The sequence below is a fragment of the Thecamonas trahens genome (assembly GCF_000142905.1).
Source record: "Thecamonas trahens ATCC 50062 unplaced genomic scaffold supercont1.11, whole genome shotgun sequence".
Classification (NCBI taxonomy): domain Eukaryota; order Apusomonadida; family Apusomonadidae; genus Thecamonas; species Thecamonas trahens.
This window is the reverse complement of record NW_013657669.1, coordinates 226,848-239,793: the sequence shown is the minus strand read 5'-3', so window position 1 is coordinate 239,793 and position 12,946 is coordinate 226,848. Positions and strand designations below refer to the sequence as shown.

Below are 12,946 nucleotides of genomic sequence, written 5' to 3'. Positions count from 1 at the left end.
AGAAGCGTATCCTCATCGGTACCGCCCCCCCCCCCCCCCCTACCCTCCCAACCCCCCTACCCCTACCCCACCCCTCCTCCTCCTCCTCACCTCCTTCCGCTCTTCACACAGGTCGGTCTCGATGCAGCAGGCAAGACGACGGTGTTGTTCAAGCTCAAGCTGGGTGAGGTCATCACCACCATCCCTACCATCGGCTTCAACGTCGAGTCGGTCAAGTACAAGAACATCGAGTTTACGGTGTGGGACATCGGAGGCCAGGACAAGATCCGATCGCTGTGGAAGAGGTACACCGAGAACTCGCACGGTGTCATCTTTGTTGTCGACTCGAATGATACCGATCGCATGGACGAGGCAAAGTCCGAGCTCTTTACTCTCCTCGAGTCGCCAGAGCTTGCAGACGCTGTCGTCCTCGTCCTGGCAAACAAGCAGGATCTCCCGGGCGCCCTCGACCCGTCGGCTGTCACAGAACGCATGGGACTCTCCGAACTCCGCCATCGCTGGTACATCCAGGCCTGCTGCGGTGTCTCCGGCGATGGCCTCTACGAGGGCCTCGACTGGCTCTCCGATGCCCTGGGATAGACTTTGCTCCCTGCCCTTCAATGAACCGCGCCACCCCGTCGGCCGCTACTGTACCCGCGCCCACGCCGCAGCGCCATCCGGTACATCGGCGACAGTTGCTTGGCGCGCGCACGGAGCTCACCGACAAACGCGTCAGCCCCGGCCGCGTCTTCGCCCAAGTGCCCGAGCCGCACAAGCCTTTCCTGCACACGGCTGCCGTCCAGTAGCGACATGTCCAGCTCGTGCCCGTCAGTCTCGTACCCGATCGACACAATCTCGGCGATCTGCACCAGCCGTGCATCGGGCGCCCGCACACCGCACCCGACCCCAGCACCTCGCCGTCGAGCCAGAACCACTCATTACCAGAGCCGGCCACCCACTCGGGCCGACTGTGGCTCGTCCGTTCTTCCTCGTCGTCGTCGTCACTCTCACCTCCATCCTCGGGAACAAACGCAAACACGTCGCTGTGCTCGCCGCCTCTGCTCACCCGCGCGCCTGCGTCCGTGTACGTGCTCACGCTCGCACAATGCCGCGCAAACACCGATCGCAGACGCCGGCGTTCGCCGCCAGACACCCGATCACCAAACACCTCGACAGACTCGTGGAGCCACTCGTGCGATGCAGCAAGTGAGCTCGTGCTGGTCCCCAGCTCTTCAAACGCGGCCCGAAGCCAGGCCACGCACACCCGTCCAACCACTCCGTCACGCCCTACAGCAGCGAGCTCCGACAGCGTCCGCTCGAGTGCATCCAGAATGTTGCCCAGCACGTTGAGCACGGTGCCTGACGACAGCGGCTGTGCACCAAACGCACGCTTCGCAAGCCGCTGCACCTGGTCCACCGCCTCACCTGCGAGCTGCGAGCTCAGCGCCTCGATGCCGAGCGAGATGAACTCGAGCGACGCTTCCACATTCACAAGCATCTCCTCTAGTGACAGCTGCGTCGTAGGCCGGCAGCGCGATGGCATGCCTTCGGCCTCGCCCACACTCTCCCACGGCAGAAGCGACGACTCGGTCTCGCTGCTCGCTTCGCCTGCGTCGCTGCCAGCCCGAGTTCCATCGCTGCTGCCCACGCTCCGAACATGCATTCCGGTCTCGGTAGTACCACTTCCCGCGCCGCATTCGAGCACCTCGACTTCCAGCCACTCAGTCGCGCTCACGCCGGCCACCTCGGCCACAAACATCTCGGTTCGCCGCCACACCCGTCGTCGCACCAGTGCCTCGCCCATGATCTCAGACTCGAACGGCCCGACCCAGTCCCGTCCGTGCTCCCACCCGCCTACCTTCCAGTTCGTGCTCCACTCCCATCGCCCGGGTGCACTCGTCGGCGGCCGGCCCTCCTCGAGGTGCTCCACCCGCGCACGCACGTACGGGTTGTTGCCGAGCGCGAGCGCCGGTGGCTCGTGTGGAAGCCATGACGGGTAGAACGGCGATAGTGTCGTCTCACGCCGCTGATGCTCGACAAGCTGCACCTCGCGATACATGACTGATGACGCAGACTTGGCTGACCCCGCGGTTTCTGGACTCACAGTTGCAGCGAGCCCGCGTTCTCCTCCCCCCTCGGCCTGCGCAAGCGCTGCTGCCGCTGCCGCTGCCGACGCGTTGCCTGCAGACGCCTCCACCACCGCAAACACATCCGCCATCTCCTCGCGCACATGCACCAGGTTGTTGAACGCCACCGCAGCCGACACATGAACCGCAGGGGGTATCGACATCTCCGACGAGTCCTCGCTCGGAGGCTCGGCTTCACCCGCTGCCTCCTCGGCTTCGCCCGTCGCTTCAGCTCCGCATGCCACCTCAACCGTCGCTACCGGGCCGGCCTCGGCCTCAGCCTCGGCCTCGGCCTCGCCGCTGCTGCCCCACTTCAGCCATCTGACCTTGGTCGAGAGCTTGCGGTACGCCGCCTTGGCCGACGAGCTCGCCGCTGTCCCTGCAGACTTGGCGGCAGAGCTCGCAGACTTGGCTAGCGAACGCGATGAATCTGCCAGCGCTTTGGCTGACTTGAGCGACGCCGAGATCAGTGCCGGCGCAACCCCGGGCGCCTCCACAACCACCAGCTCACTCTCGTCAACCTCGAGCGACGATGCCAGCAGCGCGTCGGCGTACCGCTTCACCGCGGACGAGAGCGCAACACCAAGCGCCATCAGAACTGTCGGCGGTACGCCCGGCAGCCGCCGCACAAACTCAAAGCTATCCGCCAGCTGCGCAGGCAGGTTTGCGGCAGACACCGAGTACCGCGCATCGCTGGCCCCGCCCAGCGCCTCAAACGAGTCGTTCTCCACAAGCGTCGTTACGTACTCCCCCAGCGCCGCGCTTGCGTATGCCACATACTCGTAGAGCACCGGCGCAAAAAGCGCAGATCGGTAGCCTACGTCGGCAAACCAAGCATCGCTCGGTGCCTCCCACTCGTCAGCAAGCTCGCACATCCCAGCATAAACCTTGAGTACGCCCTTGACCCAGTGCCGCCCGGCGCCGCCCGCTCTCGCGCTCTCCAGCCGGATAAAAAGCAGCTGATTAACATCGAGCAAGAGCATCGACGCGTGTGTCGCCGCAAGCGTTGCCACTGGATCTGCCACAACCTCGTCAAACGCATACGCCGTGTAGTCGGCTGCAAATCGAAGTGCACCTGCAAGCTCGTGTACCGCCCGCAGGATCTTGCTCTCGTCCACGGGCGCAGGCACCAGCGCACGGTGGTGTGACACTGCTGCGCCCTTCAAGTACGCCCCCAGCTGCGCTGCCACCTCGTCCGATGCCCTTCCTAGCCGCTCCGCAATCTGCCGGTACGCCGCCACCGCCACTGCCACCGCGCCTACATCGGCGCCAAACACCTCGTGCATGCGCACAATCCAGTCTGAGAGTAGCTCCAAAAGCTCTTCAGTCTCCACCGCCTCGCGTTCGGCTTCGCTCGCCTCACCCTCGGCAGTGTATGCCGTCCAAAAAGCTCGGAACGCATGCGGTGCCGCACCAAGTCGCGCCGTCGCGGCCCGCAACACCGCGCTTCGCAGCTTACGCGCACTCACTCCGTGCAGGTACGCCAAGGGCGCCAGAATCGAGCTGTAAACCTGCGATGTCCGCGTCAAAACAGCCTGGACGTCATCGTGAGCAAACGCGCTCGCCGCTGCTTCGACCACTCCAAGTCCGTCCGGCACCACCACCATCGGTGCAGACGCCAGCAGCTCCGCTAGTTCGGCACGCGCAGGTTGCGGCACACTGTAGGCCCCACGCATTGCGCCGCCCATGTCAATGACCGAGCCTGCACTCGCGCCAGCCTCCTGTATACAGTTCAGAAACGCCCGCCACAGTGTCCGGTCGCCGCGCGGTGTGCTGCCGGGGAACTGGAGGTCAAACACCAGTGGCGACGACGGCGGCCGGCTCGGATCGAGGAGCTCGTGTGGACTCGTCGTCATTGAGCCGACAATCGCCACTCCTGGCGCATCGATCAGTGCCGACAGCTTGCACGGGTTGGGCGGAAGGCTCCGTGCAAAGCCCACAACCGCAATCAGCTCTTCGTCGGCTTGCGAGAGCATAAAGACCAGCTCGCGCTCGCTCGGTTGCGGCTCAAGCACATACTGCCGCTCGCCCACCGCCCGCGCAGGCACCACCACCGCCGCGCTCGCCGACGATGTGTACAGTGCCACAAAACCGGTAGCCGTTCAGCCTCTCCGGTCCGCCCGCAGCTGCCGCCGCCCGCAGCTGCCGACGCTGCCGACGACGCTGCCGACGACGCTGCCGACGACGACGACGGCAACGAAAACGCCGACAATAGCGCCGACTTGGCCGCAGACGCCGCAGATGCCAGCGGCTGGCTCTTGGTCACGGCCTTGACTACCGGCACTTGCGCCGGGAGCTCAAACACGCCGTCGGGCACAAGCTCCAGCCGCAGTGCCGCACCCGCAAACACCCCCATGGACAGTTCCAACGCCCGCAGCATATGATGCGCAGGTCCTTCCTCTTCCGCACCATCCACCTCGTCTTCGCCTTCGCCTTCAGCAAGCAGCGCAATGAGTATGTTGCGCAAGAGTGCGAGCGGCGATCCACGCGCGTCCAGCGCCTTCTCGGCTTCAGCCGGCGAGAGTTCAAAGGCATTGAGGATTCTTCGACCGATCTGCTGTGGGAGCGCCAGCAGGGCTCCCAGCGTCGACGCTGATGGCTGCTGTTGCTCGACATGGCTGCCACCCGGATCCTTCGACCTCGCCTTGGCCCTCATCCCGGCTGATCTGGGCTCGCGAGCAGACTGTCCATTCCCCACACCGTGATCAACCACCACCCAAGGGCTCTCCGTCTCGTCAGCCGACGCCCGGTGCCCAGCTCCGTCGCCGTCGCTCCTCCTCGACCGTCTGCCTGCTCCGCTCCTCGAGGAGGACCAGCCATGAGCCGGCGAGTAGAGCCCTGGGGGCGGAGCCACCACCTCGCGGTGCAGCACGCATGCTACACACGAGACAAAGGCCTCTGTCGCACCACTGGACATATTTCTCCTTCCTGCCGTGAGGTGGTGCGCCGTGGTTGCCTTTGCCGCATGGACAGGTCAAAGTGTGACCGTCGACACGCTGGCTTGGGTGATGGCACACGCAGACCGTTCGAGATCATCACACTCATGTACGACCGGTCGACATCGGCTCAACATCTGCTAAAAACAAAGTGTCATTTAGTAAAGTGATCAAGCCCGAGCTGCGACTCACAAATCGTCCATCTCCTTGTCGTTGCCGGCATCGTGGTGGACGTCGCCGATGGTGAACTGAAGCACAACGCACGCAACTGCAAAGCCTGCCACGAGCAGGCTGACAATGACGTATGGCGCCGCGCCCCACTCTTTCGCCTTCATCCCGAGGAAGCAGTTGATCATCGCAAGGAGCGTGAGCCCGCGGCCCACCCACCAGTGGATCTTGTCCGGGAACCACGGCGTCCCGCTCCGGTCCGGCGACCACATCAGGTTCGAGAGCTCGCCGAGAACAGGCTCCAGGAACGCTACAAGCACGACAGCAAGTCCGATGAGCATTTAGTAAAGTGATCAAGCCCGAGCTGCGACTCACAAATCGTCCATCTCCTTGTCGTTGCCGGCATCGTGGTGGACGTCGCCGATGGTGAACTGAAGCACAACGCACGCAACTGCAAAGCCTGCCACGAGCAGGCTGACAATGACGTATGGCGCCGCGCCCCACTCTTTCGCCTTCATCCCGAGGAAGCAGTTGATCATCGCAAGGAGCGTGAGCCCGCGGCCCACCCACCAGTGGATCTTGTCCGGGAACCACGGCGTCCCGCTCCGGTCCGGCGACCACATCAGGTTCGAGAGCTCGCCGAGAACAGGCTCCAGGAACGCTACAAGCACGACAGCAAGTCCGATGAGCTTGTGGCTCTTGTTCTCGCCCTTAAAGTCCTCGTTGGTGAACCAGATCGCCATCCCAAACGCCGCAAACGTCGCCAGCACCGCCATCCACTGTGTGAACCGGTGGACACGGAACCACCACACTCCGAGCTTGTCCTTGAGGAATCGCGCCACCACAATGCCCACAGGAATGAGCACCACCCACGAGATGATCATCATCCACGCGTGCGCCTTGATGAGCTTCTCGCGAAGGTCGTCCTTGGACACCTTGCCGGTGAAAAAGTTGATCTTGATCGCAGCCGTCGACGTCGTGGAGTGCTTGCTCACCCCCGACGTCGCCGACCCAGCTCCGCCGCCTGGCGTCGCGCTGTCGGAAATCGCCCAGACAATGTTGATGTCGGCGTCGTTGATGACTACATCGCCGTTGTCGCCAGTGTCGAGCGCCCGCACAAACTCGACCGTCATCACTCCACCAGTCTCTGACCCGCTCACGCCGAGCACGTCCTGCTTGGCATCCGCCGGCGGCGCCGACTTGCCGCTGGGATTCTGCCGATCCGAGACCACGTACCCGCCCGATGCTGCCGACGACGCAAACGCCACGTACGAGTCGCCCGGGCCCATGACTCCGGCGCTCTCGGTGAAACAGATGGCCACGTATCCGGCCGAGCCGGACTTGGAGAGCGCAAACGAGACCTGGTTGTTGACGGTGTCGACCTTGAATCGCATCGTGAACGGGCCGTCCGAAAAGGTAAATGCAGAGCTGAGGTCGATGGCCCCTGCCCCGCCGCCAGAAGTGGGTGGCGGCGGCGGCGAGGTAGGCGGCGGCGGTGGTGACGGCACGCACGGCGTCGAGGTCGTAAAGTCGATGTTCATCGCACCACGCGCCGTGTGGTAATCGCCGTTGGCCGGCGGATTCGAAGGATTAGTGTCCGAGTTGAATGCCCATGCCACAAGGTTGTTGCCCGCCACAATGTCGCGGTCCTGCCCGTCGCCGGTCACCAGATTGCGCGTGAACTTGGCCTGCAGCAGGCCGCCCGAGTTTTCAACCGTCACGCCGGTGTAGTCGTTCGTGGAATCGATCGAGACCACGCCCGATCCAGCTCCGCGGTACGTGTCAAGCACTCTCGGCGTCGTTCCGTCCAGATACGCAAACGCAAAGTCGCCGTTGGCCATCGACCTCGCGTTGGGAACAAGACCCATGCTCACCCAGCCAGCCGCCGCCGGGACCGAGACTCCGAGTGTGATGGATGTGTCGGATCCTGTGATCGGCTGCCAGGCAACCTTCATGCCATCCAATCCAACGTCCTGGCACGAGAATCCACTAAAGAACGGGGGCGGCGGAGGAGGCGGTGACGGCAGAGGTGGGGATGGCGACGGCGGCGGCGGCGCGGTGACCCCCGGTGGTGGTGACGGCGACGGAGGTGGCGGCGGCGGCGACGGAGGCGGAGGCGGCGGCGACGGAGGCGGTGGCGGCGACGGAGGCGGCGGCGGCGGCGGCGACGGAGGCGCAGGGCACGATGATGCCACCGAAAAGTCGAGGTTGAACCGCGCCCGCGCCGCATGTCCACCGTACGATCCAGTCGTCGTAGGTGTGCCACCAGTGCCCACCGCCACCACCACTGAGTTGATCCCGGTCGCCAACCACACGTTGTCGTTGCCGTCGCCCGTGTTGAGCACCCGATCAAACTCAGCCGTCAGCACTCCGCCCACATTCTTGACCGCCACAGCTGTGTTGTCGTTGGTGCCATCCGCCGTCGGTCGGATTGTCCCCGACGACATTCCGTCAACAACCGCCCCACCGCCGGTCATCATGCCGACCTGGGTGTCGATCCCGCTCATCAACGGGCTCCCGCCGACACCAAACCAACCCATCCGTCCACCTTGGCCTCCATTGCCATGCTGATCGACGTCGACGTGCCGGTCAGCGTGCTGTCCCGTCGGCCATTCACAGGAAAAGACCGTGCGCGTCGGCCATTCGCAGGAAAAGACCGTGCGCGAGTCAGGTTTCGGCCAGCCACAAGGTCGAGAGGGGGTGAGTGTGGACTGTGGAGGGGGGGGGGGAGGGGGGGAAGGGGGAGGGGGACGGGGGGAGGGGGGGGGGGGGGGGCAGGTGAGGGGAAAAGGCGGTGATGAGGAGCTGATCAGGCGCTGATCACGTACGTCCCCTCCACCCCGCACCCCCTTCCCCTCACCGTTTACCTCCTCCTGAACTGAACATGAACACAGCGAGGACAAAAGGCAAGGCCCACAACGTACTTCCAGTAGAGTTTGTACTCGAAACCCGTGCTCACTTCAGTCACCAGCCGGCATGAGCTGTACGTCCGTGTCGGAGTCCCTACGAAAGCGCGTTCCAAGGTAAGCACCAGCCGCCGCACCTCCCCCCCCCCCTCCACCCCTCCTCCCTCCCCCCCCCCCGTCCTCTCCCCTCACCCCTCCCCTGCACGTACCGCTCACCACCACCAGCACACACACCATCGCAGCCCCCAGAAGAAACAAGTTCATGGCCCCCAACCCGCAGCAATGCCGCATGGTCAAGTAGAGAAATGAAGACCGGAGCCGGAGCCACAAAGCCAAAGCCTGTGCCTACAATCTTTGGCTGGTCAGCCATCCCCCCCCCCCCCCCCCCTCCCCCCCTCCCCCTCTCTGCCTGTCACCGATTCTGTCTCGGTCCTCCTCTCCCTGCCCTCGCCCCGTGACAACCAATCTGTCTCGAGCCATGTCACACAGGGCTAACATCAGTCTCACACGTTACACACAACTCACTCCCAGCACTTGTCTCATCTGTAGACCAACGAAGGCCTCACATCGTGGTTCGCCTTGGTTGACGTTGACGTTAGTTACCTCCACGAGTGGGAGTCCGTGCTCTCGGATACAGGTGGGGAAGTGGAGAACGAGCTAATGGACGTTGTTGATGATGGCTGTGATGATGGAGTAGGGTCATCTGATTGTGGAATGGACAACCTTCCGCTGGAGCTGTTGCTGGCCGTCTTTGGCCTGCTAGACACGCCGTCGCTGCTGCAGGCACGGGCAGTGTGCAGGCGATGGAGGATGGTGGCTGAGGACTCGGTACTGTGGCGGACGCGAGTGGTGTTGAGAAGAACTGGAGAGAATTGGCGAGGCGATGGTGGCTCCATCGATGAAGAAGAGCCGTGTTGGGGCGATGCGGCGATGTCGGTGGTGGGAGGGCTCAGGGAGCAGTCGCTGCCGGGCGTGGCGACGCAGCGGGCCCGCTTTGCGCGCCTCGTGTGGATCTTGGAGCGCCAGTTTGCTGATGAGCACCAGCAACGGCGGCGGGATGCAATCAAGCTGAGATTGTCCATGCTGCGGCTTGCCGAGCTGGGCTATGTTGGAGTAGTGACGGCGGCTGGCACGCTGCTTGCGCCGCTGCTGGTGGACGGCGCGGTGGGGTGGCCGGCTCGGACGGCGCTTGTCCCGCTCGTCCTCTGGCTCCAAGCCATGGTGCCGCACATCGGCGTGAGCTCGATCGAATCTGCGGGCTGGGTTTGGATCCTACTGTGGGGCGCCGGAGCCTTGGCTGCGCTCTGCTGTCTCGCCGACGGCGTCTTGCCTGACATAGTCCCGCACCTGCTCGGCCTCGCTCTGCTGCCGTTGGCGATGGTGTGGCTGACAACAGCGGGAGGGCTGGCGTGGCGAGGGCTCACTGCGCGCGCCGCAGCAGTCGCCGATCGCTGCGAGTACCTTGTCCTTGCTGCACTGTCGACACTTCCTCTGGCGTCGCTTGCGGCTTGGTTCCAGGGCACGGCTACAGACGACGCGTCTCCGTGGAGCCGCCAGGCGCCGCTGCTTGTGGCGATCGCCGGCTCCCTCCTCCCGCGGTTCAGCATCCGCTGGCTTGGCTCGAGCATCGAGGGCGAGAGCCCGCTCTTCCTCCGCATCCACAGCGTCGGGCTCCCGTTCAGCCGGGAGGTGATGGCGCGGCTCCACGCGACGCTGGCCGACATTGAGGTCGTTGCCGTAGGCGCTGGCTGGTATGTCGTTTCGGGCACCGCTGTCGCCGCCACCACCTCGTCGTTCTTCTGGGTCATGACTGTCCCGTACATCATACTTGCCACCATCGTGCCCTCGCTCGCAGCCGTGGAGATCAGGCGGCACAAGTGGCTGTATCGTGGCATCCTCCGCGGCATCCTCCCATCTCGGATGGCCTCGCTCGGGGCGCGGCACAAGTATCTCTTATGCCAGCCACCACTTCGCGACTTTTCCGGAGAGTCTCTTGTGCTAAAGTAGCCAACTTGCATGGCCTCGGCCGTCCATGACTCGTCGATGACGGGCACCATCTCAGCAGCGATGCATGCGTCAAACTCGCAAGCCGATCATCCGACCGTCCGATCAGCAGCCGAGTCGATCAAGAGACTGTCACCCCTCCCCCCCCCCCCCCAGGCCGGCCGACCAGCCGAAGGGACGGACACCTCACCCACACCTCACGACTTACGAGCCACACGACCAACACCAGCCACAACACCGACGGCCAGAGCCAAGCCCTTACTAGCAGGTTTCTGTTCACACGTAACATACCAAAGAAATGCTCCGTGCTGCGGTTGCGGGAGCGAGCGCGGTTGCCGCGGCGGCGGGACGGGCGGTGAGCCGGTTGCCATCCACGGCTGTGGCAGGGACGGCGACAGTGGTGACGAGCCAGCGGTTTGCCAGCAGCGGAAAGGCAGCGCATGCGAGCGAGACTGGTGGCCAAGTTGAGCAAGACAAGGCGGGAGGGGATGGCGCTGGGATTCCAGCAGCAGAGTGGTCGGCTAGCTCGCGGAGAGTCGGCTTGGTCGGCGTCAAGCTCGGCATGCTGCCGTACTGGGACGAGTGGGGCAAGCGGCATCCGGCGACCGTGGTGCACTTTCCCGACAATGTGGTGGTCTCGGTGAAGGACGAGCCGGTCAAGGCAAAGATCAACCCCAAGGCCATGCCCAAGCCGACGTCGCGGCTGGTGGTGGCGGCGGCCAAGGCCAAGGACAAGCATGTCAACAAGCCGCAGCGGACCGTGTATGCAAAGGCTGGCCTCGAGCCGCGCCGCAAGATGGTCGAGTTTGCCGTCTCGGACGACGCGGTCCTCCCGGTCGGCACCGAGCTCTCTGCCGCGCATTTGCTGCCCGGCCAGTACGTCGATGTCCGCGGCGTGACTCGCGGCAAGGGCTTTGCCGGCGTCATGAAGCGCTACAACTTCAAGGGCCAGTCGGCCTCGCACGGTACCTCGGTTGCCCATCGGCATGGTGGCTCGACCGGTGGCTCGCAGGGGCCGGGCAAGGTGTGGAAGAACAAGAAGATGCCCGGGCGCATGGGCGGCAAGAACCGGACCTCGCAGTCGCTCAAGGTGCTCAAAGTTGTGCCCGAGGAGAACGTGGTTCTCATCCGCGGCTCGCTCCCTGGCCCGACCAAGGGCTGGCTCGTTGTCTCGGACGCCATCCGCAAGACCTTCCCCACCTCCCCGCCCTTCCCCACCGTCGACCCGGCGACCGCCGCCGCTGCCACCGAGGCCGACGCCCCGGTTGGCGGCGCCGATCCGTTCGACCACCACTGGGACGCTGCCGACCGCGCCGCCGCCACCGTCAACACTGGCCGCAAGCGCGACGCATAAACGCCCAAGCTTAGTCACGTGAAAACTGCAGGGGGTGGGGGGGGGGGGCTGCAGGTGTGTGTTCCTTTGTGCTATGGAGCAGAACTCTTCGGCGTTGGCATCCACGCGCGAGACGGCGGGCGCAGGGTGCTGTGGGCGGCAGCAGTGTTTCTGCCGCAACGCCTCGTTCTCGGACCGCCCACTTCCCCGCGGCGAGACGGGGGCAGGAATGGCAGGGGCGGGAGATCGGAGGCGTACGGAACAGAGCAAGAGGGAGCTGCCGGTCAGCGAGGTGCGGGACGAGGGAGTGGGAGCGCAGTACAGATGCGCGCGCCGGCTTCGCGCCGCGGCGGGGGGGCGTGGCGGGAGAGCGAGACATGCATCGAGTCCAAAGACTCGCGCACGTCCCGCATGCTCAGGCTCGCTGCTCGTCCTCGGCATGCGAGGACGGTGGACAGCGGCCGTCAGGGCGGCCACGCCCGGACGCTGCGGCTACGGGCAGAGGTCGGAGACCGATGAGGGCTGCGGGAGGAGGCAGAAAAACTGTTGAAAACTAATCGCGGAAGCAAAGGTCGCGCGGAAGGTTGTAGTCAGCGGCAGCGGCCGAAGACGACGAGCCTGACGACGAGCCCGAGGATCCGGACGACGACGACGGCGACGAGCAGCCGGACGGCTTGGTGCCCGTGTACGCGTCGCAGATCTCGCGGATGAGCGAGCCCTGCTTGGGCTTGCCGTTGATGGTAATCCACGGGGTGTACTGATGCGGCGGGTTGAGCGAGTTGGTGGCGCGGGCCGCGTCGTTGATCAGCTGGTTGCCGAGCGAGCCCTCGATGCACGACTCGATAGGCGCCGTCTCGATGGCCGGCGAGTTCTCCGACGCGCACTTCTTCCAGTTGGCGTACGGTGTACCGGACTCCATGCAAACCAGCGCCTGGACCCAGGTTGTCGGCTTGGGGTTGAGGTGCATGAGGCAAGCCTCGATCTTGTTGCCCAGGCACTCGTTCGGCCCGTGCTGGCACTCGACGTTGGGCTCGTAGCCGCGCGCGTTACCGTACGGATACTAGGGCAGGGAGCTGTGAGTTGGAGAGAAAGCAAGAGAGAGAGAGAGAGGAAAGGAGGGGGGGGAGAGCAACATACGTAGGTAAAGTTAGCGATAGCGAGCACGTCCGCGGTGTGGAGGAGCGCCTTGACGCCAGTCTGCCATTCCTGCTGGCATCCCGGTCCTGAATACATCCATACCGAAAGGGCCATTCTCTGTAAGTATACACATCGATCCATGGCTCATGCCTATCCCCATCCCCACCAAGTGCCGAGCATGGGCAAGCAAAGGCCACAATCGCCCAAAGGTCGCAAAAAAAGGTCCGAGGAAAAAGCGACCATTGCCCGAACGTGCCGCACCTGTGGCGGGTCACGCGCAGCCAGCCAGCAGCGCGGCGAGAGGAGGGGGAGGGGGAGGGGGGGGGGGGGGGGGGGGGTGGGGGGGGGAGGAGGGGA

The 12,946-nt window shown here is 64.5% G+C and overlaps 6 protein-coding genes across 6 annotated transcripts in view; 3 read left to right on the top strand and 3 right to left on the bottom strand.

Annotated features, from left to right (window-relative positions):
* Nucleotides 1-579, top strand: part of AMSG_03018 (ADP-ribosylation factor 1) — a gene marked incomplete at both ends in the record, with an annotated part of 723 nt that extends 144 nt beyond the window's left edge. The window contains one exon of the mRNA XM_013904904.1: nt 131-579. Coding sequence (XP_013760358.1) covers nt 131-579 — 449 coding nt within the window. The remainder of the gene's footprint in view (nt 1-130) is intronic.
* A 17-nt stretch (nt 580-596) lies between these two features.
* On the bottom strand, nt 597-4,610 carry AMSG_03017 (uncharacterized protein; the record flags this gene model as incomplete). Its single annotated transcript, XM_013904903.1, has 3 exons — nt 4,198-4,610; nt 875-4,129; nt 597-842 (listed from the first exon to the last, which is right to left on the bottom strand). The coding sequence occupies exons 1-3, from the start codon at nt 4,483-4,485 to the stop codon at nt 597-599; spliced, it is 3,789 nt and encodes a 1,262-aa protein (XP_013760357.1). The 5' UTR covers nt 4,486-4,610.
* A 572-nt stretch (nt 4,611-5,182) lies between these two features.
* Nucleotides 5,183-8,417, bottom strand: AMSG_11739 (uncharacterized protein). Its single transcript, XM_013905034.1, has 5 exons — nt 8,325-8,417; nt 8,134-8,212; nt 7,394-7,806; nt 5,670-7,054; nt 5,183-5,318 (listed from the first exon to the last, which is right to left on the bottom strand). The coding sequence occupies exons 3-5, from the start codon at nt 7,747-7,749 to the stop codon at nt 5,230-5,232; spliced, it is 1,830 nt and encodes a 609-aa protein (XP_013760488.1). The 5' UTR covers nt 7,750-7,806; nt 8,134-8,212; nt 8,325-8,417; the 3' UTR covers nt 5,183-5,229.
* Nucleotides 8,418-8,829: 412 nt separating this feature from the next.
* AMSG_03014 (uncharacterized protein) lies at nt 8,830-10,122 on the top strand (the record flags this gene model as incomplete). Its single annotated transcript, XM_013904902.1, has 2 exons — nt 8,830-8,909; nt 9,069-10,122. The coding sequence occupies 2 exons, from the start codon at nt 8,830-8,832 to the stop codon at nt 10,120-10,122; spliced, it is 1,134 nt and encodes a 377-aa protein (XP_013760356.1).
* A 295-nt stretch (nt 10,123-10,417) lies between these two features.
* AMSG_03013 (50S ribosomal protein) lies at nt 10,418-11,473 on the top strand (the record flags this gene model as incomplete). Its single annotated transcript, XM_013904901.1, has 1 exon — nt 10,418-11,473. One exon carries the CDS (start codon nt 10,418-10,420, stop codon nt 11,471-11,473), a length of 1,056 nt encoding a protein of 351 aa, XP_013760355.1.
* Nucleotides 11,474-12,005: 532 nt separating this feature from the next.
* AMSG_03012 (uncharacterized protein) overlaps nt 12,006-12,946 on the bottom strand; it is a gene marked incomplete at its 3' end in the record, with an annotated part of 1,826 nt that continues 885 nt past the window's right edge. Inside the window, exons 2-3 of the mRNA XM_013904900.1 lie at nt 12,590-12,649; nt 12,006-12,512 (exon numbers count right to left, since the gene is read on the bottom strand). Coding sequence (XP_013760354.1) covers nt 12,006-12,512; nt 12,590-12,649 — 567 coding nt within the window. The remainder of the gene's footprint in view (nt 12,513-12,589; nt 12,650-12,946) is intronic.

Excerpts from the sequence above, each read along its gene's own strand:
- AMSG_11739 (XM_013905034.1), bottom strand. The coding sequence starts at position 7,749 with ATGGGTTGGTTTGGTGTCGGCGGGAGCCCGTTGATGAGCGGGATCGAC. Across the intron at positions 7,055-7,393 it reads GACTTTTCGGTGGCATCATC|GTCGATGGCCAACGGCGACT; the intron begins GTGCCCTGCGCC and ends TCCCAACGCGAG. Across the intron at positions 5,319-5,669 it reads TGTCAGCCTGCTCGTGGCAG|GCTTTGCAGTTGCGTGCGTT; the intron begins GCTTTGCAGTTG and ends TGCTCGTGGCAG.